The 27098-nt window shown below is 40.7% G+C and overlaps 1 protein-coding gene across 2 annotated transcripts; it reads left to right on the top strand.

Moving 5' to 3' along the window:
- The first annotated feature begins 10380 nt into the window (after positions 1-10380).
- On the top strand, positions 10381-26147 carry glis3 (GLIS family zinc finger 3). 2 transcript variants are annotated; one of them, XM_044012937.1, is made up of 12 exons: positions 10381-10687; positions 10963-11014; positions 11457-11849; positions 12506-12671; positions 12758-13874; positions 18727-18888; positions 18969-19079; positions 21096-21237; positions 21365-21437; positions 24105-24229; positions 24971-25141; positions 25234-26147. In XM_044012937.1, the coding sequence occupies exons 3-12, from the start codon at positions 11477-11479 to the stop codon at positions 25353-25355; spliced, it is 2562 nt and encodes an 853-aa protein (XP_043868872.1). In that variant the 5' UTR covers positions 10381-10687; positions 10963-11014; positions 11457-11476; the 3' UTR covers positions 25356-26147. The 2 variants fall into 2 exon arrangements, with proteins under 2 accessions (XP_043868872.1, XP_043868871.1); XM_044012936.1 differs by having other exon boundaries at positions 12503-12671.
- The last annotated feature ends 951 nt before the right edge of the window (positions 26148-27098 follow it).

Below are 27098 nucleotides of genomic sequence, written 5' to 3'. Positions count from 1 at the left end.
TCTCTGCAGCTTGGGGGTAACATCTGTCAAGGACATTTAAATTCCTTTGTGTTTTTGTGTAACACAAGCGATACGTCAAGCAAGAGTCACAATATTGAATTATCGATAGCACTTCCTTTGAGGCCTGTGCCTATACAAGGCATTATAATACACAAGATGAGCCCACTTATAACGCATTATGGTGAATTTATAGATTCAGATTCAGATTCAAAAACTTTATTTATCCCAGAGGGCCAATTCAAGGGCAAAGAGTAGGAATAGTGTTGTATTGTTATAGATTACTGCAAACAATGAAAATGTGTACGAGTGTAATTGAGTGTATTTATATAATCACACCATTTTTTTGGACTTATTTACTAAAAAATGGCTGAAAATACTGAAAATAATTTTTCTTGACAAGTGCACTGGCAGATAATTTTATTAGTTTGATTAACAGTTAAAATTCATTAAAGTTATAATCACTTTATATTACATTAAAATGGTGATAATGTATTACAACTATGTCTTCCTGCACACAGGAGGTGTGTCAAAATAGAAATTTAAATTATTTATTGTCTTGACTTATACATATTTCATTCTACAGACTGAAGGGCACATCTTTGTTTCTCACAGATCTGCACAAATATCACACAGTAATCATTTTAAACATGTTTAACACTACATATCGTAATCGCAATTAGATTTGTATTCAAAATCGCTCAGCGTGCGTGGGTTTACTCCGGGTTCTCCGGTTGGGTATCAGGCAAATTGGACACGCAGGTGTTGGACACCGTAGGTGTGAGTATGAGAGTGGATGGTTGTTTGTCTTGTATGTGTGATGGACCGGCGACCTGTCCGGGGTGTACCCTGCATTTCACCCTATGTCCGCTGAGATTGGCACCAGTGACCCCCACGACCCTCATGTGGAGGATACATTGGTAGATGATGTGATGGATGGATGTATTACGACTATGAGACTGGTAATACACCATGACCTTTGCAGATGCAGTGAGTGACCAGCAAATACGTAGTTTTAAAACCATAGTCATTAAAGTCATTAAAACATGCCATATAGTGTTATTATAGTGTAATTATTACAGTAATGAAACATTATGAATAAAAATGAATGGCCATTACATGACATTGGCTCATTATTGGCTTTGTCAGAGAAATGTATGATAGTGGGACGACATGTCCATCACTGCACACGCTGAGCTGAGCGTCATAGATGGTTTGCAGATGTGTTTAAATCTGCTTTGCTGCAGGGGAAGGAAACTACCTTTCGGTTGTGGCTCCTCATTATTCTCCTGACAGAGCTTTGTGGATCTTCCCTCTGTTCTCCAAGGAGACATAGATGGGAAGATGAGAGATGTCCTCCTGTGGAGGAGTATGTCAACACATTTGACATGCAACACAGCCCACATTAACATCCGCACAGTTCACAGGCTCTGTGCTGTGCACCACCAAGATCAAAGAGGCAATATTGTGTAACAGACTGTATTGTGTGTGCATAATCTGTAGTCTTTTTTAACACTTCAGGTCTGAGGTCCCCGGCTGAAAGCTGTGCAGTATTTATCGTCGGGCCAGAATCCATGAGTGACTCATTAATATCATACATGAGAAAATGTTGTCAGGAGTTTCTCATCTCGTTACAAATGTGCTCCAAAACCCTTTTTGAAGAATGACACAATCTCCATAGTTCTGGGGCTGGTTTTCTAATAAATACAGCATGCGTCAGGTCTCATTTCCGCAATTCATGCATCGAGGGACTATTTCCTTCCCCCCCCCTCCCCACCCCCTTACTATTACACTAAACAGCAAGGAGGAAAAATTGCATTATGCTTTCACCAAATGCAAAAAGACAAGGTCTTGAACTAGAGAGGCACTCCGATTCATTATGGGAGAAGTGAACTGGGACAGAGGAAATTACAAAGAATAACCTCAAGTCACTGTGAGTATAGTCTTCTGTCAGAGCCTTTCTTTGCCAAGGAAATAGGTACATTCTTAAATAGAGACTATACTGCCCGTCTGATGCCTGTCCTCTCGACCTACTACTTAGTTTGTAAACTGTAATTCGGACGACTTGCTGCCTCGTGAATGCTAATCGTAATGCCCAATATTTATATACATATAAAAGAATATGTAGTGTGTCACTTTTGAATTAAATAAAACTCGTTATTAAATGAGTTCACACAATGCTGATTAAGCATATCAGCTCCACAATGCTGTCTTTGTGTTCACTTCACCCAAAAAATATGCCGTTTTTTACTCATTTCCAGAGCTAAATGTGTTATTCGATCATCCGACAGCGGATCTGAGATACATGTCTCATTTCCACAACAACAGAGGACGTTGGGATTGAAAAATAAATAAAATTAAATTGAAAAAAAGTCAAAGTCAAAGTCACTTCCTTCAAAGAAACGTACCTTACTGTGTTTCGGTCAAGTTTAATGAGTAAAAGATTTGAAAAAAATCAAATAAATAAAAAAGAAACTGGTCAAATTTAATCCCACTCTAATAGAATGTAAATTAAACAAACACAGAAGCGTCATAAGGATTTTAAGGTTATACTTCATTTGACCAAGTGGGGAAAAAAATGGGCGAATCCGTCCTTTAATACAGCAGTGTTCTGCTATCACATCTGTGGCAACACGGAGTGATGCGTTCTATAAAGTGACCGACGGAGGGAGAAGGAAGAATGACAGCAACATTAGTAAAGCGACATGGCAGCAAACTTTAGTTGAGGAATTATCTGCAATACTCTGACACATGAGTGAGCTGAAACTAATACTGAAAGAGAACTTCAGAAGGAATTAATCTCCGGTTCACAGAAACATGAGTTACATGGTGAGATACTGAAACAAACATTGAAAGAGAATGGTTGACATATGGGGTCGTTTTCGAGAAAGTTCTCACCTGAGGTGTGGGGTAAGTCTGGACGGGGGGTAGTGACACCATCATTGTTTTGGCTACAGAGGACACTGTAGAGGAGCTTTAAAGGTCCAGTGTGTATGACTGAGTGACATCTAACAGTGAGAATGTAGTTTATTCAAACTGAGAACTCAAGGAATTGCTTTGCATATCAGAAAAGATTCAGGCGGCACTAGATGGTGGCCCCCAAAAAGCAAGGCCCTTGCTTTTAGTTATGTATAAAGGGCTTATTCTAAGGCTATGAATTCATATTCATTCAATGGACTCACTTGAATACACTTACATGGAGGTCAACAGACATCAACCTCAGACTCAGTGACAAGCATCTGCCTCGTACAGTTAATACAGATTCAGTTTTGTCAGTGATTTCCCACAGGGAAAAGAAGAGGCAGATCTGAAAATGATCAAACTGCTGGTGGTTAACGAGGTAAGATTGTAACCTATGCAACTATCAAACATCCATCCATCCACTTATGTTGCCCAGGTTTATATTCAAAATCACACGTGTGGAAACTGGGTCATGCAGTCAGTCAGACTGTGGCCCTGCATGAAGGTCCTCTGGGGGACATCTCACAGGAGGAGACGTGTGGACATGACACAGATGTGTCGCGTCGAGCAGAAGCTGTGACCACACCTGTGGTGTGACCGGATTTTATCACTGTTTCAGATTTTGTGTTATATGATTTTCATGGGGCCACAGCAAACAGCACGTAGCAAGCTTGGGTGCATGAAGGTTGCCCGTTCGGATCCCAGTTTGATGCAGATTGGGGGTTAAGTTAATTTGAGAGTAAATGGTTGTTCGTTACTGTATGCTAGGCCCCCCAAAAGGATAAAGCCTTTGAAAATGTTAATAAATTAATTTATGGCAAAATGCACACGGTACACTGATCCAGACTACTGTGTCCACTTAATATTTTTTTTTAGGCGGCTCAGGATGTTCTGCTTTCTTCACCAGTTATTACATTTGGCATTAGGTGCAGGGCAGGTAGGATTCAGAGGCTTATTTTCTGACAATGGCTGCTTGCTGCTGTCGATAAAGGGGCCGACGGGTGCAGTGAAACTGATCAGGAGGAAAAAAAAATCTGGCTCAACAGCTTCATAGTGCTGCAGACATCTGTGATTATTCTGCATGCAAATACATCCACGTTGTTTCCTTCCTTTTTGGATAAACATCAAATTGTGGGGATGCTCTCAAAGAGCCAACACAAATATCTGAATATGCAAGGCTGCTTTCATGATGAATATAATTGTTGATCACATAAGGTTTCCAAGGCCGTGCCGCTCACCTTGTAGAGCAGGGGTGTCAAACTAATTTTTGTTCAGGGGCCACATAGTAAAAATAGTAAAATAATAGCATAATAACCTATGAACAACAAGAACCCCTTTGTTTTTTCTCCTTTGTTTTATATTTACTGAAAGATAATTTTACAAAACATGAAATTTCTTGAGAAATAAGTGCAATTTCAACAATATCATGCCTAAATTTACTATTTACACAGCACACTGGATCTATAAAGGCACAAACATTTAGTCATGGGTATCTGGAGCATTTGACATTACGTTTAGATCAGTGTGAAATTTTAACAAAGTCATCCTGTGGGCCGATTAGACACTCTGGCCGTAAGTTTGACACCCCTGTTGTAGAGTCTAAATATTAGTTACGAAAAGAAATCACATATTTCTGCTCACAGAGAGCAAACAATAATGCACCATGAGCACTGTTGCAGCAGAAAACCACTCAGCTCCATTTTTCCATACAGTGTCGGTATGAAGCAGTGTCTCCTCACTCATTATTGGTGCCAGCTCATGTTGTAGTTTAATTTGTTTGCTGTGAATAAAGACACACACCCACACGATGGTATATCTGGATTTCCTGCTACCTCTTCATTGCATTCAAACACCACATCACCACGACAACTCAACTGAAAAGTCCACGCACTCCGCAAAAGTTTCCTTCACTCGTTTCCTTCTTTTACTTTCACCCGAGTAGACTACTTTTAAGTAAGAGCCCCGGCGTTGGTGTTACTCGCGTGTTTCATACAATATTTTCCGTGAGTTGATGGTGGTGAAAGTAGTGTCTATCAAACGCTCGGTGCCAGTAGAGAACACGCTTTGTGGAGCTCTAAAATTACAAGTTACATCACTCTAATAGCAGAGAAAAGTTAATTAACTAGGTGAGCCCCAGGGGCTCCAACAAAATGCCTCCCCAAGCAACAGCATAGAGCAAGAATGACCCCCAGCTACCACAGACCTGCTTACTGATACAGAAAATATGATTGCTTTTCATATTCCAGTGAATTTGTAACATTTTACATGTTTTACCTCAGGACACAGTCTCTCAAAGCAGATTAGAATAGGTGCACTGCAGGAAAAGGGGGCGGCGCATGTGGGCGTTATTAGCCAAATGAATTTTAATAAATACTGCTGGAACATAATGAAACATAAGACAATATGAGAGATGAAATTAAATGCTTGTTGGAGTATGCGAGGGAGATAATGGGATGCAGTAATGAAACAGATGAGTTTAAGGAGGTGCGTAATACCGCATGTTCAATTTATATGTAAATCAATCCACCTAATAGAATGACCTCGACCAGGTGCCAGAGGATAGGGAAACGATCCAACCCAAAAGCATTTTTGAATTTTGAAATCTCATGAGCTTTAACGGGAACATGCTGCCTGCCTGATGCTGCAATAACCCATTTAGAAATCAGACTAATGAGGTGATTTATTTGAGTTGTGCCATGAGTAATGCGCAGCACCCACGACAGTCTGCTTGGGATACGGTCTGCACAGGCTGGCCGTATAAAGGCGGCACCACCACCAGCGGAGAGCAAGCTGCCCTTTTAACCCGTGCAAGTGAATGCAAGGTGGATGGATGGGTGACAAACAAGACGCCACTATCTGCCACCGCTCCATGTCACCTTTCTGTGCGGAAACGGAGACGCGGCGGTGTCTGCCTGTCACGCTGACCCTCCTTGTTAGAGAGACAGCAGAGGATAATCAGGAGTTGACAAATGATCTGCTGCAAATCCCCTACTGTGTGACCTTTGACCGTGCGCGCACTATAGATGTGGTTCACCCAAGTTTGTTGACATGCTTGAACTGTTGAAAAACAGTCGAATGAAGAGTAAACAGTCCCTGATCAGAAGATGCTGCGCATAATTCAACCACTTGTTTAAATTAAGTTTTTTTTCCTGCTCTGAAACGCACATCTGGGCATGTTCTGTGGAGAAAAAGCTGCTACGATTCCACTGTTGATCAGTCACTAATGGTGTGGAGCAGTGGGAGGCCAGGACACCTGCGTCTGCCGCCTGATAATGAATATGATGAAGATGGATAATACTTTGCCCTGTCTGAAGCAGTGCTCTCAGCTAGGGAGTGATTACTCCAGTAATTGGGATCCATGGTGGCTGCCGCTGGAGATACTGATCACGAGGTGGCTTTGACTAAAATGTAGATAACACTGACATTACTCATAATGGACCTGAGACTTACAACTTCACAAATCTCCCTTGACAACTTCAAAGTCAAATCTGTGGCCTAATTGTCTGTTTGACTAGGGTTTCGGTGCAAATTTGTGCCGCGCAATCAATCATTTTTAGAATCCAGTGACTGAACAAAGAAGAGGTACGCTGTCAGAGACTGGGTCAAAGAGTGTTTAGTTCGTGTTCATAAAGCATCCCATTTCACTGGCTCTTCCCTCCAAGAACTCTGGCTGTAATGTGAAGTAAAAAGCACCAAAGTGACTGTGACATCCTCTGTCTGTCTGCGTTTGCTTCACTCAAAACCCTGACCCTGTCCTCTTGTATCCGTGACCACACCTGTCTGAACAACAGGACAGCCTCCAACCCAATTATTATGCCAGTCACATGAAAGGCACAGGACCGAGAGCCCTTAACTGCAGTAAGCAAACAGGGCAGAAAAGCAGTGATGATATTAATCACCTTTTTTTTGTGGGGGGGCAGTGGCGTTGTATCAGTTGTGTCACTTTGTTTTGACATATTGATAATTCTTCTACATGGGTCATCTCCATACTCCATGCTGTTATTGTGAAAAAAAAGGTGATTTATGAAGACCCCAGAGTGATCATTACTGGGGGGCCTTGTCAGGCACCACTACTTCTTCTTCCGCGGTGAAGTTTTGTGGGATTCCTAAGGGACGATGTGTGTCCTTTAGGTAGTGTCCTAGTGTGTTAGAGGGTGTCAGATCCATAGAAAGGGGGTGCTGTTAATGACCATCTGCTCAGAGAGCAACCTTTTTAATGAAGACGGATGTTTGTACGATCTTACCAGGAGGGTTTCAGGCAGGGGTCTAATGACACACCCTCCAGTGTCTGGACCTTTAAGGTTGTTTTAGGTGTCCCGCGGTCCTCACCACCACCACGCCAACACAGAGTCACTCGGACAGCCGCACTGTTCCTATCAGCGCTCTCACACACACGCCCACAAGCATGTGTTGCACAGCAGCTTCAACTGCAAAACGAGGAAGACACTCGCTCATTAATGACTATTCAAACAGGGAAGAGACTCACTATGACAAAAGTAAACTCTGTGTAATGAAGTGTGGGCTGTATTTGCAAGCGATATCGTCCATATTTTCATCTCAGTGCACAAATAATAGATGTGTCATAGTAACTTTTGGTGATTTTTGTCACTGTTGATCTTATTTTTGCACTGAAAGACCTGACTGAGGGAGCATTTCGTGTTTATACAGTGTTGCTATGGCAGACTCGGAGTAAGTCCTGTAATTGTGCTCCAGTGCTCAGGCCTCATGATCATCATCATCACCATCATCCCAGATGTGATTCCTGAGCCGCAGTGTTCATAACAGCCGAGAAGGAAAGAGGGAAGCTTACAGCATGCGCGCCCTTAGGCTTCACGCAGAATGTGCGCTTAAGTTAAAAACAAGCCTGTGGCCTAACGGCAGTTTTAAGCATGTGTGCTGTTGTGTCAGCAAACTTTTTATTAGAGTCATCCTGTTAGCAAACACAGCAGGGAAGGGGGTAAAAAAGATAGAGCCTGCTGAAAAAGACATGTGGTCCCTGTTCCCCCCTCTCCTTCTTTTTTTATATGACTTCCCTGTAAAGGTTATTAGAGGAGCCGACTTAGATTGATGGATGGAGATGGAAGATGCTCAGAATCCCATTTCTCTCACACTCATCTTCATCTGGGTTTTGGTCATGACAGCAGAGGAGCAGAGGAGAAGATGGATGGACGGGTCCTTGCTCTCTCTCACTCTCTCTCTCTCTCAACTGAACGTCATCATGTACAGTGGCTATAGTGCTGCATTCCAAAAAGAACTTACTTTTTTCTTTATATCCCTCTTAGTTTAGCCGTCTTTAGCAAACATTAATTTAACACTGTTGGCTACAAAACAACGCGAGTAATTTTTATGTTTATGGGAACGTTTTAATGCACCGTCGGATATGGGTATGCATAACACTGTATTTATCTATTAATATGCTGAGAGTAAGTATGTGAGGTGTCACAGGCTAATAGGAGCCATTATAATGAGGGATGATACCAATAAATTGATATTTCCGACAGTCACTATACAGTCGTCTCTACAGCTGCAGTTAAAAGCACTGACTCAGCCTTCACTAACCTTGCATTTGACTTGAACTGTCATTAGCAAATCAGAAGTATATTAATTAATCACAGGTCCACGGGGGTGTGCATTACTTTAAGTGACTATTGTAATATAACACAGAGAGAAAGCACCCATGATTTCTCATCTTGACACCAGAATGAATGCTTTCCTACTGCCAGGAGTGCTGGTGCTGTCATCAATGGGGGAAAATGGATTTTGTAAGTGCTGCAGAGTCTATTAGAGCATTAATTCTACTACAAATGGAGCTCTTCACAAATGGTCTACACTTTTATCTCATCGGGTCTGCTGCAACTATTATATGCTACTGTCCTTAAAATATGTTGAGCAGAGGGGGGAGGAGGAGAAAAAGCGTTGTGACATGTTGCATCAGTTTGACCAAAAAGGGTGTGAAAAGCGTGAGTTCATGAACTGTACGGACACACAGACGCACATGTTTCGTTTGTGCCACTGAGAAAACAAAGAGAAAGATGAAATAGCAAGTGGCTACATCCGTGTTCTGCCTCGAGCTCGGACGTTTTACCGTTGTGTTACACTCTGTGACTCAGTGAGTGAGGGGAAAGTGATGCCAAATGGCCACAAAAGGGCTGGTGGATTGCAGCTTAAGGCAAGTTCCAGGGAGATTATCGTTTTGTTTTTGTGCTGTTGGGTTTTCTTTTTCACCTTATATTTTCGGACACGTTTACACACCAATTTTGTGCCGCCCCCCCCTCCCCTCAGACTGCATCTATACATCCCCATTGGTGAACTTAGAGTATCCCCTGCTGGCAAAAGAGGGAACATGTCACAGACAGAATTGATACAGAAAGAAGAGTCTTCTTTTCTGGAATTCATTACTGCTTTTTTTCTTTTCTTTTTTTTAAAGGCAATAGTGAAATGTTTTTCAGGATCTTAGATCATAAATAAGTAAGAGTGGAAGTTAATATAATGTAAGCTTGGGGAGTGAAATTGCCTGAATGTTGACACATAAACTTCCTAAGGCTTGGACCAAACTGTGGCAATTAATTGCTTCCTCTCAAGAACCACCAGGGGTCACTACCACTTAGCATTCAATATTTTATGTGGTTTTGCTTAAAATAAAGAAAGACAAGAAAAGAGAAAGGTTTTCTTCAACAAATAAGATGACAGATGTCTTGCTCAGTGTAAAGTATTATCATTCTTATTTTTGAGAGTCCATAATAGTGCTGCAGTGACATGTTTTCATCACGTGAATGCTGTCTGTCAAAATATAAGTTTATCATTATTGAAGAGCACCTTACTCCATGTGTGCTCCCAAGGAACTGCTACCGTCCCTCCTCCTGTAAACATGCTGGTTTCCATGCCAACCGGGAGCAGGATCCACACAGCAGTCCAGCAGGTGGAAGGCAAGAGGAGGAGGAGGAGCGGAAGTACATGGGATCCTTGGGAGGTACATGGCAAAGTTTAAATTATAAATTGATAGAGATGCATAATGACATACAGTATTTGATCTAAGAAATGTGCACAGTAAAAACTTTATCAAACCAACTTGTCATTTTTCTGGTTTACATTAAGTGTCAATTATTGAACTGAAAATAGTGTTAATAATGTTAATTGTTTTTTGTTAGCGCAGGTTATTTACTCATAGACGTATCATTGCTGCCATAAACTACACAACATTCTTTTTTTTTTAAGTCAAACTCATCAGAGCCATAATGCATTTAGATAAAAAGAAAAACCAATAATAAGAATGATCTATCGATATGCAGCTGCGCACGCGCTCACCGGGAGACTGCCACTCCAAAACATTATTGGCGATAGTAGCAGTAACTAACAAACCTGTAACAAAAAATAAAATAATAATTAAGAACAACTTTTAATTATTTACTGTTAAGGTTTGCTGTGTCTGAGAGTCCACATTAAAACCCTGTCAAGGGCAAAAGGGCGATGAGGAAAGAAAAGAAGTTCCTGGAAACAGAGAGAGAGTGGAGAGAGGAGGGACGCTGCGTTTCAAACCAACACTGAGACACTGGACTGAGGACACAGTTCAGTGACCAGACATCACAAAGTCTGAGTGAGACACGACACGACACATCTGATCTGTTCAAGTTCACCTAGTATTCACATTCACAGCTCAGCGGACTGCAGCAGCCACTCATCGTGACTCACGTCACTTGTGGGAAAGTGTTTGCAACAGCAACAATAATAGGTGAGTGAACGCACCGCTGTGTGATGAAAAACTTGACATACTTGTACTTCTTGTAGTTGTTCAAATCCCAAATGTAAACACAATGTCGACTTATATCATATTATATTATATTATATTATATTATATTATATTATATTAAGTAGTCCAAAGTTGTTATTTGTGTAAAGAGTTGCTTAGACATGCATGTTGGTAACATATAATGTTTATGTTCTTGTAGTGAAAGTCTTTGTTTTGACTGTGTTTATTAATTATTTGTTTATTCCTAAACCTGAAAGATTGCACAGTTGAGTGTTTCTCCACTGGTTCAAAGTATCAAGGCTGTTCAAGGTTAGTTTATTTTTTTTTCATTTTGCTGCTTTAATTTCTGTCTATTTTTCATGACGTCTTGTGTTTAAATCCTGCAGTATTTGGCTTTGCACTTAGGGCTGAAAAATTCATTCATCTATACTGCAATCTTCAAATGCAATATTTCTTTAAGCCAAAATATACGTCAAATTACCATTTTCCATCAAATGTTGTCCTATACACATCATATTCTACAGACTGAAGAAAACATATTTGTTTCTCATCGATCTGCACAAATATCACATAGTAATCCTTTTAAATATGGTATAAAAAAAAAGACCATTCCCTCTGATGTCGCAAATCACATCGGAATTTCAGTCAAAATAATCGCAATTACATATTAATTCAAAATCGTTCAGCCCTACTTTGCACTGAAGTGAATTGTATGCATTCCAGATTATAAGTGATGTCCTTCTTTCCACAGAAGTTCTAAAGATTTCAGCCATGAGTGGAAATAGTTGTCAGCTCCTGGTGTCTCCTTGCACCGTGTCCCCATCACTGAGCATGATCCGAGGACACCAGCCCCAGTCCATCAGGTTTCCCATGTCTCCCCCGCCACGGGCCAGTCTCAGTCCGTCCTCAGGAACAGAGAAAGCAAAAAAAGGACCAGTTCACCCCCTCGCCTCTGGGACGCAGAGCAGAAGCCATGTTGTTCTACCAATCTTGAGCCTCCGGCGGCAGGTGCTGACTAATGGCAGACATCTAAACATGCCGAGTGCATCCCCACCACAGCATGTACCTACCCATCATCCTCCAACCACAGCAGTGGCAAATACCATTCATACAGGGCTCTGCTCCTCTAACATCAGCTTTAAAGGTAAAAATAAAAGTCATTTAACAGTCAAGTTAAATGGTGTGAGACAACTTATAAACGTTTCCCAAACATTTATATATGGGGACCCACTATTTTAAGATGACAAACGATTGTGCCCCAGTTCACTGAGTTTGTGCATAACAACTTAAAAAAAACAACAAAAAAAACTCCCTTTACCTATGTATCTGTCCTGACCCATTCACCGGGAACAATTGTTCTAGAAGAGTGTTTCAATACTGCAGTATTCAGGAGAGGACACACACATCCTATATACAGTATAATGCTATCAATATCAGAGCGAAATGATTTAATATGCTCATGTTCATGCTTCGCTCTTTTTTTTGTCTTCTTGGTTGACTTCTCCATCTCTCATGTATAGATAATTAACCAGCCATAAAGGCTGTCTTTATATTTCTACTGAGGAAAAAGTGGAGCGAGGTGAAAAGCTCATTAGTGATTAACAGAGCAGAAAGTGTCCCTGGCCTGTTCAGGCTGTTGAGGGAAATTCCACAACTTTTATTAAAATGTGATGCATATAAATAGGGTGGTGTGTGTGTGTCTTTCTAGTGTGTTGCTCATTTAATATCAAAACTCTGAATGGATCTTTGGAGATTCACCCACTGTGGACAAACGTTGTTGCTCTGCATTATGTCCAGCAGGTTGCCCTGTGTCTCATCCCACCATGGAAGTATTTGGAAAAGCAGCTGCAGCTGACCAGACAGTCACCAGTATTCCCATCACAGGCCACACATGTACAGCCGGTCCTGCTGTGCCTCATCCTCCATCTCATTTCCATGGTGTTACAGTTCCCCACACTGATGCCAGGTGGGCAATATCATTAACAGTGTGTGATGATGAGCTCACTAAACCTTAAGAGTGTAATTAAAGTGGATAACAACAATGTGTTTCAGATCCGTGCTGTCCAGAGAATCCCTGGCATCCACTACCCTCAGTCTGTTTGAAACACAGTCAGTGTTTAGCGGGAAACATGACTGGCCATATGGCTACCGCGTGCTTCCTTCACTGGGACTACCTCAGTGCTCCACCCAGGCCAGCGAGGGAGGCGAGCAACTCAGCGTTTCACCAGGCACGGCCATGTCTGGAGGCACGAGCAACTCTGCCTCGCTGCCTTCGTACCTGTTTGCTGGCGATGGTGGAAGCCGCAGTCCATCTCGTGCTAAGAAAAGGGCGCTGTCCATGTCGCCTTTGTCCGATGTCATAGGTACCGATTTCAACTCAATCATACGCACCTCGCCTACCTCACTTGTGGCTTATATCAATGGTTCCCGCAGCTCTCCAGCCTCCCACTCCACGCTCTCACCTGTCCAGTCTGAGGGGTACGGTCACTTCCTGGGTGTGAGAGGACGCTGCATCCCCCAGGTCCATCCCTACGGCATGCCATGCTCTTCGAAGGCTATGGCCTCACAGACAGTGTGTGGCCGTATGCAGGTTCTTGAAGAGGGAAGGTGTCTGGAGAGTCAGATGGCTAACATGGTGGTGGAGCACCAGTGCCTCCCAGAGGAAGGAGGGGCACTGGATAAAACTTCAGAGAGCTGTAGCCAAACCTCCAACACCCTGCTGCCATCTTTAGCTCTATTGACTACACTCCATGAAGCTGCCTCTCCACAGGGCCCTCCGCCACCCTACCACTCCCACCAACACGTTCGCCTCCCGAGGCGTCATAGCAAAATGAAGCCTTCTTCTCAGGAACCTCTCACACAGGCTCCAATGCTTCCTCCGAGGCATGGGGTGAGCTTTCTACCCCAGGTCCCAATGCTGGAGGAGGAAGAAGGAGAGCTGGAGGACTATGGGGCCCACTGCTGCAAGTGGTTGGATTGCAGGGCAGTCTATGACCAAAAGGAGGAGCTGGTAAGGCATATAGAGAGGCTACATATAGATCAGCGGAAGGCTGAGGATTTCACATGCTACTGGGTGGACTGCCCACGCAACTTCAAGCCCTTCAATGCCCGATACAAGCTTCTCATCCACATGAGGGTCCATTCAGGAGAGAAACCCAACAAGTGCACGGTACACCACGCAAATCACAGCTATTATCTTGTCTCGCAACTTAAGTCATCTCTTTATTTTCATACAATACCCGGTATTTTTTTGTGTAGATAACACAGCTTCCGCTGGCTCAAATGAATATTATTTTCCCCTTTGTGAGACCTGAGTGAATGCTGTCACAGCGGCAACACAGAGACTGTCAGGTGCTCACTGATAACAGAGAAAGGGAATCTGAGGCTGGAAAAAAAACAAGCTTTTATGGATATATGCATTCAGCTGCTCAGTGTTTATATCCAAGGTTTCGATCACAAATACTGCTCCTTTTTACTCTTAACTATAGCTGTTGGGTAATTAGCAAATAATTGATGTTTAACTCAATTTGTAGTTATTAAATCAGCACAAAGGAGGCCTAACGTGGCACTGTGACTCTCTGCTGTAGTAGTGGCTGACCCTGTCAGCAGCAGGTGGATTTGCCAGGCCACCGTCTGAAGTACTTGGCTGTTGTTCTGGGAAGGTGATGCCTCACAGTCAGGCTCTCTACAGGTCTGTGTCTGTGTCTGTGGCCAGAAAAGTTGGCATTCATCCACGGGCCTTGTTAGCGATGCACTGTTGGCTGTGTTTCTCCATGACGGCTGATCTTTCTTTCATGGATTTGCAAGCTTTTGATGAAGCTTATGAGTTTTTATTCTTGAAGGTGATGTGAATGATGTCACATTGTAGAGTTCACCACCTCAGGCTAATGCTGTTGCCAATTTGTAGGACTTTACTTAAGACACAAAGGTGCTTTATGTCTGAAGAGCTCAGTTGGTAGAACTGGTGCGTCATAGGCAGAAGTCCTCTAGAGTTCTAGAGTGTTGGTGCAGCCCATAGCAATGGAGAGGGAACTTGGCTTGTAACTGGAGAGTCGCTGGTTCGAATCCCATCAGTTAGAGTACCGGGGTTGCCTCTGAGCACGGGGGAACAATGGGAGATGGGTGCTACTCAGTGGCTGTCCACTGTTCCTAGTTCTGGGAAGGTTCCTAGTATATGATGGGCTAAACGCAGAGAGGAATTTTCCCTAAGGGGATTATTAAAGTATAAGACATGCAATTAAATACTTGCATCAACATGCTAATATGCCAGTGATGTTGAGAAGGTGTAGTTTTTACAATGTTCAGTGTTAGGTAGGTCATATTTTTTCATCATACCAAACACAAAGTGCAGTAAATGTTTTTTGTTTTATTTTAGAATAAACTTGAACAAAGGAATTGTTCAAGGAAAAGCCACCGGAGTATAGTGGATTCATCGTCTTAGAAACATAGCTATATCACATTTCACGGCAATTCACCCGATTGTTGTTGAGACATTTCAATAAAGCTAAAAATATCAACCTCATGGCAGTGCTGGAGGAAAGGTTAGAGGATCATTAGTCATTAGAACACGTCATCGGGAACAGCAAATGTCTGCTCCACATTTTCATTTTCATAGAAATCTGTTCATTAATTGTTGATGTTGTCATCCTGAGATTAATGTCCCAAGTATGGCTAAAAATAATGCGGGCTGTGTGGATCGCGCCCAAGCTTTTGCTCCATTTTTGGCTTTTCCTCACCCCCACCGAGAAAATTCTTGAGAGTTAGATGAGTAATTGACAAACCGCTCGCCAAACATGCCTCATGTCGCTGTTTTGAACAAGTCATTTATTAACACCGTGCATACCTGCAGTCAACCTTTAGTACCAAAATACTCACTTATTAGTTTAAGTCCACTCTGTTGCCATGGAGCTCCAGTCGTTGGCTGGATCTATGTTTCATATAATCACTCAGTAATGAAGAAAGTGTTCATGGTCACAGCTTTGTGTCAAAAATGGAAATGATACAAAGAGCCACTAGTGTACAATAATTATAGTACAGGGTGATTCTAAGTAAAGGTGTGGATTTTCTTCAAGTCAAGTGTGAGAGAAATGTCAATAGTGCAGACTTTTTCTGTCCTTGCATGGACATTTTTATCTGCGTCTCTATTAGAGTCTGTGCTCTAATGAAGGTAACGCTGTACATGAAAATATCCAGCATTTTAAGTTATTTAGTTATTCTGATTATATCACTATCTAAGATGCAATGCCAGGTTTTTCTCAAGGAAAGATTGGCAGGTGAGTGAAACTGATAGACGTTAAAAAGAAGTGCGAGCCGGCAACGGAACAATGAGGCAACTCCTGTTACACAGTGAACATATAGGGCAGGCCCAGACTTGTACTTGTCAATTCACAATCTGCTTCATGATGATTGAACAGTTTGTTAACATATCCTTGACTCACCAGTCTATTTGCATCTGTCACTTTGATTTAAACATGAGGTTTTAAAGCACCATTTCAACCCCAAACAAAGCACAGCGCTGCAGTCTCTGTGACTCAGAATGTTAATTATGTTTTACAATACCATTCTGTGCTGTTACAATTTCGGTAATTGCCTGACTCTGCTTCTTAAGAAGTGGAGATATGGTTTGTTCTTTGGAATTTGCATGCTGTTTCCAAAGAAAAAAAAAATGTTTTTTTATTGTTGGTTATCTTTACAGAAATTCAAAATGTATAAGACAAAAAAACAAGTGAGCGCAGCTGACATAAATTCACTCATTTTCAGCATTAATAATGTTGTGTCCAAAGAGTGCATTTTGTGTAAACAAAAACCGTAGTTCTTTCCTAATCTGAATTTCCGACAATAAGCAGCTTGTAATTCAACCCATGCTAATGTCGCTGAAGGCAAGTCTGATCAGATTTCAGGTTTGACAACAGTTGTTCGGAGGAAAATCACCGGGAACTTGTGCTCCCAAACCTGGAATTTATGATTCCTTATTCTGCTGTAGAACAAGCACATGTTAAATTCATTTTGAACGGAGAGATGATGGTAATCAACACTGAATTCTAACCTTGAGATATGTTTGGAGTAATCATACATGAATCACCATAGTCCATCTCACCATGTGCAAATGATTTAATGTTTGAAACAGTTAAATGTTACTTGGCAAAACGGATGCCTTTCATAACACGTTGAATTTGTTGAGCAAAGAGGTGAAACAAAAAGAGTAAACGGGATAAAAATAAAGAAAAGAGAGTGGCATGAACTGACCTCAGTATAAGACTGAGCACTGGACAAACACTGTTTGGCACAAACCGCAGCTGTCATTGTAGAGCCAGGGCACGATTACCTGCCAAGGCCTGTCAGAAACTGGCCGTAACACTGATCTACACTGAAGAGCCACGCTGCTTTTGTTTCGGCCCAAATGTCCCTTTGCGACAAAGTAAAACGCCCTGTGTGCTTTATGAGACACTTACTCCAAGCCAGTTCTATCAGTGTTTTTCAAGATTTATGCTGTTTTCTTGCTCTGAAGCAAACCATGTATTTGTTTCACAGTGTTAATCCTGCTGTTTTTGTTTAGGGAAGGTCCTTTTCTAGTGCAGCATCTAATGTAAGAGCGTCCACTTGAAATGGGAAGTGAGGATTTAGATTCACGTGTTGGACAGGTCCAGAGAAACATTTCTCATTGTGTGCCACTCAGCAGTTTCCCGTTTATTCCACTCGATTTGACAGCAAGTCTTCTTCTTCAAATTCACTGCTCATCAACTTGGACCTCATGCAGTTTTAAAATCTGCAGAACACAAGTGGACATTATAACAATTGCATTTCCAAACGAGGTTTAGCCGAGGAACCTGGTGGGCTAGTCGGGGTGTTTGAGCGACAGGAAATATCTGTGACATATGTAGTGACAGGGAATGTGGAGCATTACCGTATGGAATGCAGAGGGATGTCATGAGTGAATTATTAACAGGGGGAGAAAAAAAATTAATTTGTCTGTGGTGCTGATGATGACCTGGAGGTATCAGTATGTGAGGAATCCACTCTTGGAGGCAACATAACAAAATTGGACATGCTCTGTGCGTTTTCACCATAAAAGTTTAGTAAGGACATTCCAAACCCCCCCGTGTGAGCAGGAAAAGGGAGAGTAGAGTTCTTGTCTTACAAAAGCAGCACTTTGATTATTCACATAGTTTCATAGTGAAGTCACTATGGTTGCATGCAATTCCAAAAACTGAGCTTTATCTCTGTGACACTGGTGGAAGCACTTCATTTATCCATCTAAGCTCTGCTCTAAAAGTATATATATTTATATATATATATATATATATATATATATATATATATATATATATATATATATATATATATATACAAAAAAATAATACTTCCATTTAAAACGAGAAATCCTGTCTGAATGTCATAATTACCAGCTGCTTTCGAGGTCGTGTGAGACTGGGGAGTGAGAACACAAAAAATGACACGTTCATTGATGTGTGCATAAACACTGACCCCTGCTGGGCACATATGACCATAGGAGATGAACAACAGTGCAACAGATTTACTGGGGCAAATTAGAATGTGCATTTGAGGAGAGCAGGACAATGTGAGTGTGTCGCCTTTTGTGTCATCGCGCAGTTTAATGCTCATGTACACAAAGGTGTCTCAAGGCTCTCACTGTGTAACCCAATTTGGCTGCAACACAGTTCTCAATTGTGCAGTAATCAATAGGGTGCGTGCCACCAATAAAGTAAGAGAATATGTACGATCAAGCCACTGATTTGTGCAGTTGCACATTTTAGAGCGTCCTTGAGTGTCAGATGAGATTTTTTTGCGACTCAAGTGGAGTCTTCATGTCCTTCCTCCCACACACTTAGGTCAGCAGCCTTTTTGTCTGCAGTGATTGCAAGACATAAGTTCATAGCTCCAAGTGCAGCATGTGTACAGTGTCAACGTGCAATGTGCAAAGTATTAACCTGTTTCTCTGTGTCAATGTGATGGCAACCGACAGCTCAAATTACCATTTCTGTGTTTATATTTGGTCGCAGTTCGAGGGCTGCAAGAAAGCTTTCTCTAGGCTAGAAAACCTGAAGATCCACCTGCGGAGCCACACGGGGGAGAAACCCTATCTGTGTCAGCACCCAGGATGTCACAAGGCTTTCAGCAACTCGAGTGACAGAGCAAAACACCAGCGCACACACCTGGACACAGTGAGTGGTTTGTGTGTGTGTGTGTACATGTGTCTTTACCTTTATGTAGACTAATTATTTAAATGTGCTTGGTTGTACAGAAACCATATGCATGCCAGGTGCCCGGCTGTGCAAAGCGCTACACTGATCCCAGCTCCTTGAGGAAACACGTGAAATCACACTCGACGAAAGAGCGACAGTCACGGAAGAAGGTGCGCATGCTCTTACAATTCAAACTTGGACAGTTTTTTTACTTGTCCATTGCAGGGCCAACACACAGAGACATACAACCGTCCACTCTCACATTCAATTTAGAGTGTCCAGTTAACCCCTGCCCTTGTCCTAAACAGGGTCTTTTTGCAGCAAGGTAACAGCACTAACCACTACTCCGCCATGTGCCATCATGAGAGCATTTTGGTTGTAATAAAGTATTTCAAGTATGTAGACTTCACACTAAATAGAACCACAACTCAGTAAGTAACTCAATGCAGTGTGTGCCTCTAAATGCACACGGGTGTATAAAGTGCAAAAGATACCGATAAATATAGATCAGAGGCTTTGCTGAGTAATGAATTAACTCTCAGCCTGTCGCATAATTCTGCTCATTGTTCTGCAGCGTCTGTGCCAATTACAGTGACACGTTTACAACAGCTTAGCAAATGAGAGCGGCTCTCCCGAGAAAGTACTGTGTACTTGTCTGACGACGGCGCGGCGCGGTCTGACCTCGTAAAAGGTCAATCCTGACCATATAGATCCCAAGACAGGGGCACGTGGTGTTGGTTTCTATTCAGCTTGAACTCTGACAGCGTAAGAATAAATGCGGATGAAGGCTTTATACCCACATCAGGATATTTCACATTTACTTCTACTGTGTGTCACATCACATTATATTGTGCATGTCGCACGACAATATATCTGCATTTCAAGAATGAAAAATATGAAATACATTATTAGCCAAAAGGGATATTTTAAACAGTGACAAGCTGTTTCTCCAATCCATCAGCTAATGTCATTTAATTTGATGAAATAAAAAATAGAGTGGACCACCACTCACTCACCACTTCATCACGTTCATCATCGTACTCAGTCTGAAGCTAATTTCATGTTTGGCACGGAGAATACAGCCAATTAGTTTTTTTTTTTAAAAATACAAATTTAAATATATAATATCACTTCTTCATTACAATCATGAACAAAGCAGAAAGGCATATTAACACGTTTCATGTTTAATTCTATTGTGAGTATTTACTGAATTCCTCTCTCACTCTCTCTCTCTAATGTGCTCTCCGTGTCACTTTACTTAAGCTCTGCAACTTAATTGCTTACAGAAAGAAAGGTAATTAACTTTCACCATCTCACATCTCGATGAAAATACACACGATCATTTACACTGTGCATCAGACTCACGTTAACACACACACACAGAGAAGTCATAGAAGAATTCAGACAATTATGATCGTAATTATCTTAAGTTGGTTTCGTTATGGATTTTTGTTTTGGATATTATTATTATTACACCCTATTGTTGCAGCACGTGTGTGAGATTTGTGCTCTTTAGCTCTTACTGAGGGTTATGTGTCACCATAGATACAGACAAAGAAGGTGGGAGTTACTAAAATAAGTGACATTTTACAAAGTCTCCCACACTCACGGCTTCTTTCATCAAAAACTCAAATAACAATTGTTTATTGTAATAATGATTTCACGAATTAAATGTGGCGTGTTAGAAAACTATCTATAGAAATGCTAGGCTTGAGTATACTGTACATGTACTGTATATGTGCAGTATATACTGTAAAAGATCCTGGGTTTTTTTTTGTCTTATTCTGATTGAAGATATAGAATAATGGGAAATATGAGGTTTTCCTGCAAGATTCTTCATCAAGAAAACCAAACTTATTTCAGTTTTTAAATTTGAATTTGATTGTATTGAGGTTTTTGTTCATTTATTTCAGATTTATTAATGCTCTTGACCTCTTGAGCTTATTTTAGGAGAACCTATGGTGCCGTTTACTTTTAATTAAAACTCAAAAGATGTCCATTAAAAACATGGTGGCCCCGCTCTGGGGCAATAGAAACAACTACACATACATTGAGGTGACTGAGCACTCAAAAAACACAAAAGCAGTATAATTATTTTATATTCCGCTTATTAAATAAGCATCTAATAATTATTCACGCTGTCAAAACATCTGCTTATGTTTATGCTCCACGCTCTCTTTCTGTAGATGAGATCTACTATGGATGTCACCCAGGACACACTGACAGACTGTTTAACTATCCACCCTCTGCAGTCGAGCCTTTCTCCTCTGGCAAGGATAGACAACAACTTGAACCTTGCCTCTGATGCATCATATGAATCCTACGCTGGTACGTCTGTGGTCTGGCTCTTTACTTTAATCATTTAATGTAAAAAAAAAAAAACAACAAACAGATTTGTTATCTGCAACCATGTGCACATAACAGACATCAACTGTCTGTCTTCCCTGTTCCTCAGCTGCTCCCCAGGGACAAGACTCCTCCAGCGATCCTCGCCTGGCTCTGCTGTGCTCCTTACAAGATAATTACAGGTGCTGAGGCTTTTTGTGTTTCCAGTTTGTGTTCTTCATATTGTGCAAATGCTGATTTATGTGATCTTACAACTAGTTCTGAAAAGTTCAATAAACCATTTCCAGTGTAAATGTAATGTGCCAGGTTCCGCAACCGTAGCTTATCTCGATTAGTATTTTCTTTTCATCTCGTATTCCAACTGGCACAGATCAGACTTCAACCATTACTGATGTCCGTGCTTTACAAATCTTTTCTCTCTCTTTAGTGAACTACAACAAGCAAGTTTAACATTGGTTGTCATGGTTTCAAGGTTAGAAACTCATGATTAGAATCATTAGTTTCAAAGAAAGTGCTGTTTTTGTGCCCTGGATTTAAAAAGGGAAGTTTAAAGGATTGGCGTGTGTGTGTGTATGTGTGCATGGAGGTGGGTGATGTAGCTGAGAAGAAGCATGAGAGATTGGGGATTGGCTATAAACACATTTCCCTGGTCAATCCATAGGAACTCATCCCTTCATCTACCCACTTCAAAGCATGCGATAAAGGATTTCTGCCATTCTGAGCAGCCAGATGCTCATGGTTCCCTCATTGGCTGTGATTGTTCTCATATCAGCGGTAGGCCAAAGCATTCACCGCGGGATCCTGGGTAGACAATTGGGCTGTGAAAGGAGACTTCTCCTTCCCTCATTGGTCTCGATCGCATGGTATTAATGGATGCTATAGCCACCGAAGAGAGTGGCTAAGGAATTCAATGAGTGAATCATAAAATCCCGAAAATACAATTGAAGGTCCAGCGGGAGAAGAGAGATAGTGTAATTATGTTTTTAATATGTTAAATCGATTGTAAAATCCTGGTTGCCATTTAAGTTCTCTGGGAATCATTTGGGTTCTCGACTCGTACGGTTCTTCTATGTTTTGAGAGCAAACTTTGGCTCTTTTGTTTTCCTTGTTATTGGCAAGTTAACATTGGCGTGTGTTACTTGGCCAAATCAGGGGTGTGAGCTGCCATGGCCATTCAACAATATTTAAGCCTCAGTATCTAACAATGAGTTAAGATAAGATAAGATAAGCTATTTAATAACTATGTTAATTGGTTAATGGTCAATCAGAACTGCTTTCGTGGTGATAGACATAGGAATATAACGTGCTCAACCAGTGATTTAGCTGATTAGCCCTCATCCATTATCTATATAAAAAGTGATGCGACAGAGACTTACACTAATGCACTAACTTGTGTTGCTCAGGTCATCTATAGTATATAAGCCACAGAGTGTAATACATCATAAACTGCTGCATGGCTGCCTCTCTTGCTACTTCTATCAGTTTCCAAGCACAGACAATCAATCTTGTGGCCATGATTGATGATTTGTTGACCAGCACGACTGGTCATTGTGCTTTTGTGTGTGAAACTGTGGCAAAAAAAAATAGATTAGATTAGGTTAGATTTTTCTGTAAATTTGACTGTAGTTAAAAGGAAAATTCAGTTTGTGATCTCGGCTATGTTGGTCTCCTTAGCTTTAACAACTACAGTAATTGGTTTGGGTAACATGAAATGTACATCTTTAAGACATTCAAGACAAAACTCAGCTGTGTTAATGTAATCTAATTAATACACTTCATTAGTACTGAGAGAACATGGTGATAGTGGATGGTAATAATTTTGTATTGCAGTATATACATACATATACACATATATACGTATATATATATATATATATATATATGTATACACACATCAAATTGCTTGGTGATGTGATGCCTCAGAGCTCCTAGTGAAGGCTAAACTACTTTGAGAACTCCCTCTATCAATTTAAACCCTGAATAACAGATTAACCAAGGGCAGCATCTGTAATGCTATTTTTCAATGGATTTACAGATGTACCGTGCACAACTGTTCCTTTAATTTAAATTTTCATGATGACTGTATCATGCACAAAGGGATTTTTAAAAATGTTGGGTTTTTTTAAAGCAGATTCTGTATGTGTCCAAGACAATAAAGTCTCTCTTATCTGTCTTACCACCATCAGGGTAGTACCTTCACATGAGAATGTCTGTGAACCAAAGTTAATTATTACCCATACACATTTTCCATTCTGATTACCAAGTTATCACTTGATTAGTTTAGTAGAGATACGATAATAATAATAATATGACAATAATATTACAAATGTCTGTTACCATAATGTTACTGTAATGTAAAGATACTGTGGTTCGCTTTTAAGATATTAATGGCAATGTGAGCATACAAATTGTTGTCATTGTTGTGATTACTCACACACCAATCTCAGCTGATATAGTGTGAAAGACAGGTCCCTGGACAGGTTGCCAGTCCATCACAGGGCCACATATAGAGACAAATCAACCATCCACTCACACAATCACACCTCTGGTCAATTAACAGTGTCCAATTTGCCTAATGCCTAAATCTGTGGGAGGAAACCTGAGAACCCGTAGAAAACCCACACACAATTGTGCATTAATTAGAAAAACATTTGTGCATTGAATCATATTCAGAGAGCAATGATGCAGTAAAAGCAGCACCGGTGGAATGTATTACATTTTCTTTGAAGTGTCATAAAATCTAATCATGAAAGATTTAACTCTTTTAATAGCAAGCTTGTTGTTCCCGTCATCATTTTTTTTTCTCAGTTCCATGAGCGGAGTTTTTAATTTAGTCTGAAATATTTCAGGTTTGTTGATCCTTCCCCTCACCAGCTCTTCTCTGGGGACCCGTGTGGGCCTTGCTCTTCCATCTGCCTCCCTCATACTCCCAATGGGACCTCCCTGCACAACAACCAGGATCTGACACCGCCAGGTCAGCCTCCCGATTTAGCTGATCACACCTCGGGTACTCGCGGGTTTATAATCAGTGTATCTTCAAAATTTGTCAAAAATACTCCCTCCATAGATGGAAATACAGTCGCCCTGAATGGGAGGTTCATTAGAAATTGGTTTGTAGTGCAAGTTTCACATCTGAGCCTATTAGCAAATGTGTGGGCGGTTTGACAGTCTGTTTGAACAGATTTTGTCACATGCACATTAATTGTGCAGTACATCTTTATGATGTGGAGCAGGTGGCTGGTTATTTTCTAGTTAGACAGAATAAGGCAGCACCACTCTATGCACCTTTAAATAGACATCACCTCTACGCCTCCTCCCCAGACTTGACAGCCACAGTGATGTTGACGAGGTGTTTCGAAAAACACAGTTCAGTTTTAACTGCCGATATAAAGATAGGCTTTGGAAAGAAAAAAAAACAACTGAAATGTGAAATCAGTATCAGAATCGGGATACTTCATTGATCCCAGCGGGCGTTTGCAGCAGATAAAATATACACCTTAACAGGGAATACAAACATAAGTATGCGCTTATTAAGTTATATGACCTTTAACCTCCGTGGCAATAAATATAACTGAATGATAAATAGAATGTGTGAATGTAGAGTATTTGCGGGGAAAATGTGTTTCTTTGGAATGTGTAATTTAAAGCTTCACACTTCCCTTGAAATGTTATTTACAATCTGAACAAAAGCGTGAGGATTTCTTTCTTCTGTTAGAGCTCTCGGGGCAGATGAAGAGGTTATATTCACCTCCACACTACGGTGGGATCACAGCACAGACCAGTTCCAGTCGCCTGATGCAAGTTGACGCTTTTGGTGACAGCCTCGCTCCAGCAGTCAATAATCCCAGTGGGGTCGCAACCTCGCAAAGCTCTCTTCCCATCGCAGGTAATGAAAATATAAACTAAACAAAATAGCGCCGCAGAGCCATTAGATTTAACAACAGGCGTCCACTTGTGTGTGTTTGTGTGCATCTGCAGAGTTTAACATCCACAGTCAAGCACATGACGCGCCTGCTAATGAAGAATTATGTGGAGGAGATTTCTTCCCCATGGCTGACCACTTCACAAGCCCGGGCTCCCACATCTATACGGACGGATAACATCACACAACTATGGGCTTCGTTCCTTTGCACTATTTGAGCCAGAACATCGCATTGCAACCTGGCGGCAGCTTCAGTTCGTTTAGCAGAATAAAGAATGGCTTCTTTGACACTGAACAATCTAAATATTAGTTTCTCTCTGTTTGACTAAACTACTATCTGACTAATAATGCTGGCGTTCGCGTCTTCTTTTATTTGCGTGTGTGTAACAAGTAGTAAATACTTCAGGTTTAGTTTCTGGTGACATTTTGCTAGATACTCAACACTCAGAGAAAAGTATACAAGAGATCATTTATCAACTTTTTTTTTCTTAGAAACGTGGCTTTGTAACTATAGTAACAAGACAGCCTCACCATTTCACTGTAATATTCACATAACGGCATGGAGCCTGAATATACATACAATAGTACTGTGTTATGATTTCATGTTGGTAACCATGTCAGTGATTGTACAAGAAAAAAGGTTTATTTACTGAAAACTACTTAGATGACCCTTTCTAAAAAAAAAAGCATCAGACCTTTTCTGCAAACATTCATTTCAGTTATTTATTCCACATGGTATGGAAAAGAATGTGCTGTGACTGCAAAAATGTCATTATCAATGCTTTTGTTTTTTTAGCATGTTTTTCTTTCTTATTTTTGCACATCCAATCTGTACCTGCCGCTGCATAAATATAAGCCAAATGTAAATACAAGTTAAAAATGGGAAATGTAAAGTTTACTGTGAACCCAACACAAAAATATCTGTTAATTTTTAATGAATATGTGAATAAAAAAACATTCAGAACTCAAAGGCAATCACTGTCCATGTGAAGTATATGCTTTGTTATTGGTGGGTTAACTTAAAACCCACCAAAAAAAAGCTAAATATTTGTCATTCCTTGTCTCAGTTATATGATGGTGCGTCACAGACTGGATACATTCATTTCAGTAAATTACATTGTTCAAGGATAAGTGTTAAGGCTTTTTTTTTTTTACAATACCACATAGCAAGGTTTAACAAAGAGGGCAAGCACTTGGCTTTACATATTGAGGTTGCAAAAGTCCACGGGAAAAATATTAATACATTTCACTATGGAATAAAAAAAAAATGAAGGTTAAAGACGTTGTGAGTATAGGCTTTCTAATAGAAAATATTTTAGTTGACACTGATACTGAAGCAGTAATTTTCACACACACTATGAAACATTTTCTCAGTAAAAAAAAAAGTATTTTATTGTCCAAGTCACTCCAGAGTCAGTATCTATTTCTGCTTGCATCACAAAACACAAGACAAAGTTCAGAATTGCATATACTTAATGTAAAGGCAATAAACTAATGTCATTTATAGATTTTTCTCTTTTTTTTAATGAAAGGACAAACTGTTTTTACTTGAAAATAATTCCTTTAGCAAAAGAGTGTCATGCTTCAGATGGGGTTTTACTAGTTGCTTAGCAACAACAACAGCTTTTCCAAAAAGCATCTGTCTAATACAGCTAACCAAAAGTGTGCTGCACAGTGGACACAGGTGGTTGGTAAAGCTTTGTATTCAGCAGGAAGCTTCCTAACAATGCTGGCTTTGTTTTGTTCACTGTTTCAAATTAGTTTTCTGCATGTTTTTCGCACTTTGTGGTAAAATACTTTAAGTTGCAGTGTATGGATGTATTTAATATTTTGTAAAATATGGGAGCAGAATATGGGAGCAAACATCTAATTGTTTAGGTGGAAAAGTGCTGAGAAGGACAATGAGATAAATGGCAAGTTC

The sequence above is a fragment of the Solea senegalensis genome, linkage group LG21 (genome assembly GCF_019176455.1).
Source record: "Solea senegalensis isolate Sse05_10M linkage group LG21, IFAPA_SoseM_1, whole genome shotgun sequence".
Taxonomy (NCBI): Eukaryota; Metazoa; Chordata; class Actinopteri; order Pleuronectiformes; family Soleidae; genus Solea; species Solea senegalensis.
The sequence above is the reverse complement of the archived record's forward strand: the minus strand, read 5'-3'. Positions and strand labels throughout refer to the sequence as shown.

Bases quoted from the DNA above. Each gene is read 5' to 3' on its own strand.
- glis3 (XM_044012936.1), top strand. From the start codon at position 11,477: ATGAGTGGAAATAGTTGTCAGCTCCTGGTGTCTCCTTGCACCGTGTCC. The intron at 19,080-21,095 runs GTGCGCATGCTC...CTCTTTCTGTAG, and splicing joins AGCGACAGTCACGGAAGAAG to ATGAGATCTACTATGGATGT. The intron at 25,142-25,233 runs GTAATGAAAATA...GTGCATCTGCAG, and splicing joins AAGCTCTCTTCCCATCGCAG to AGTTTAACATCCACAGTCAA.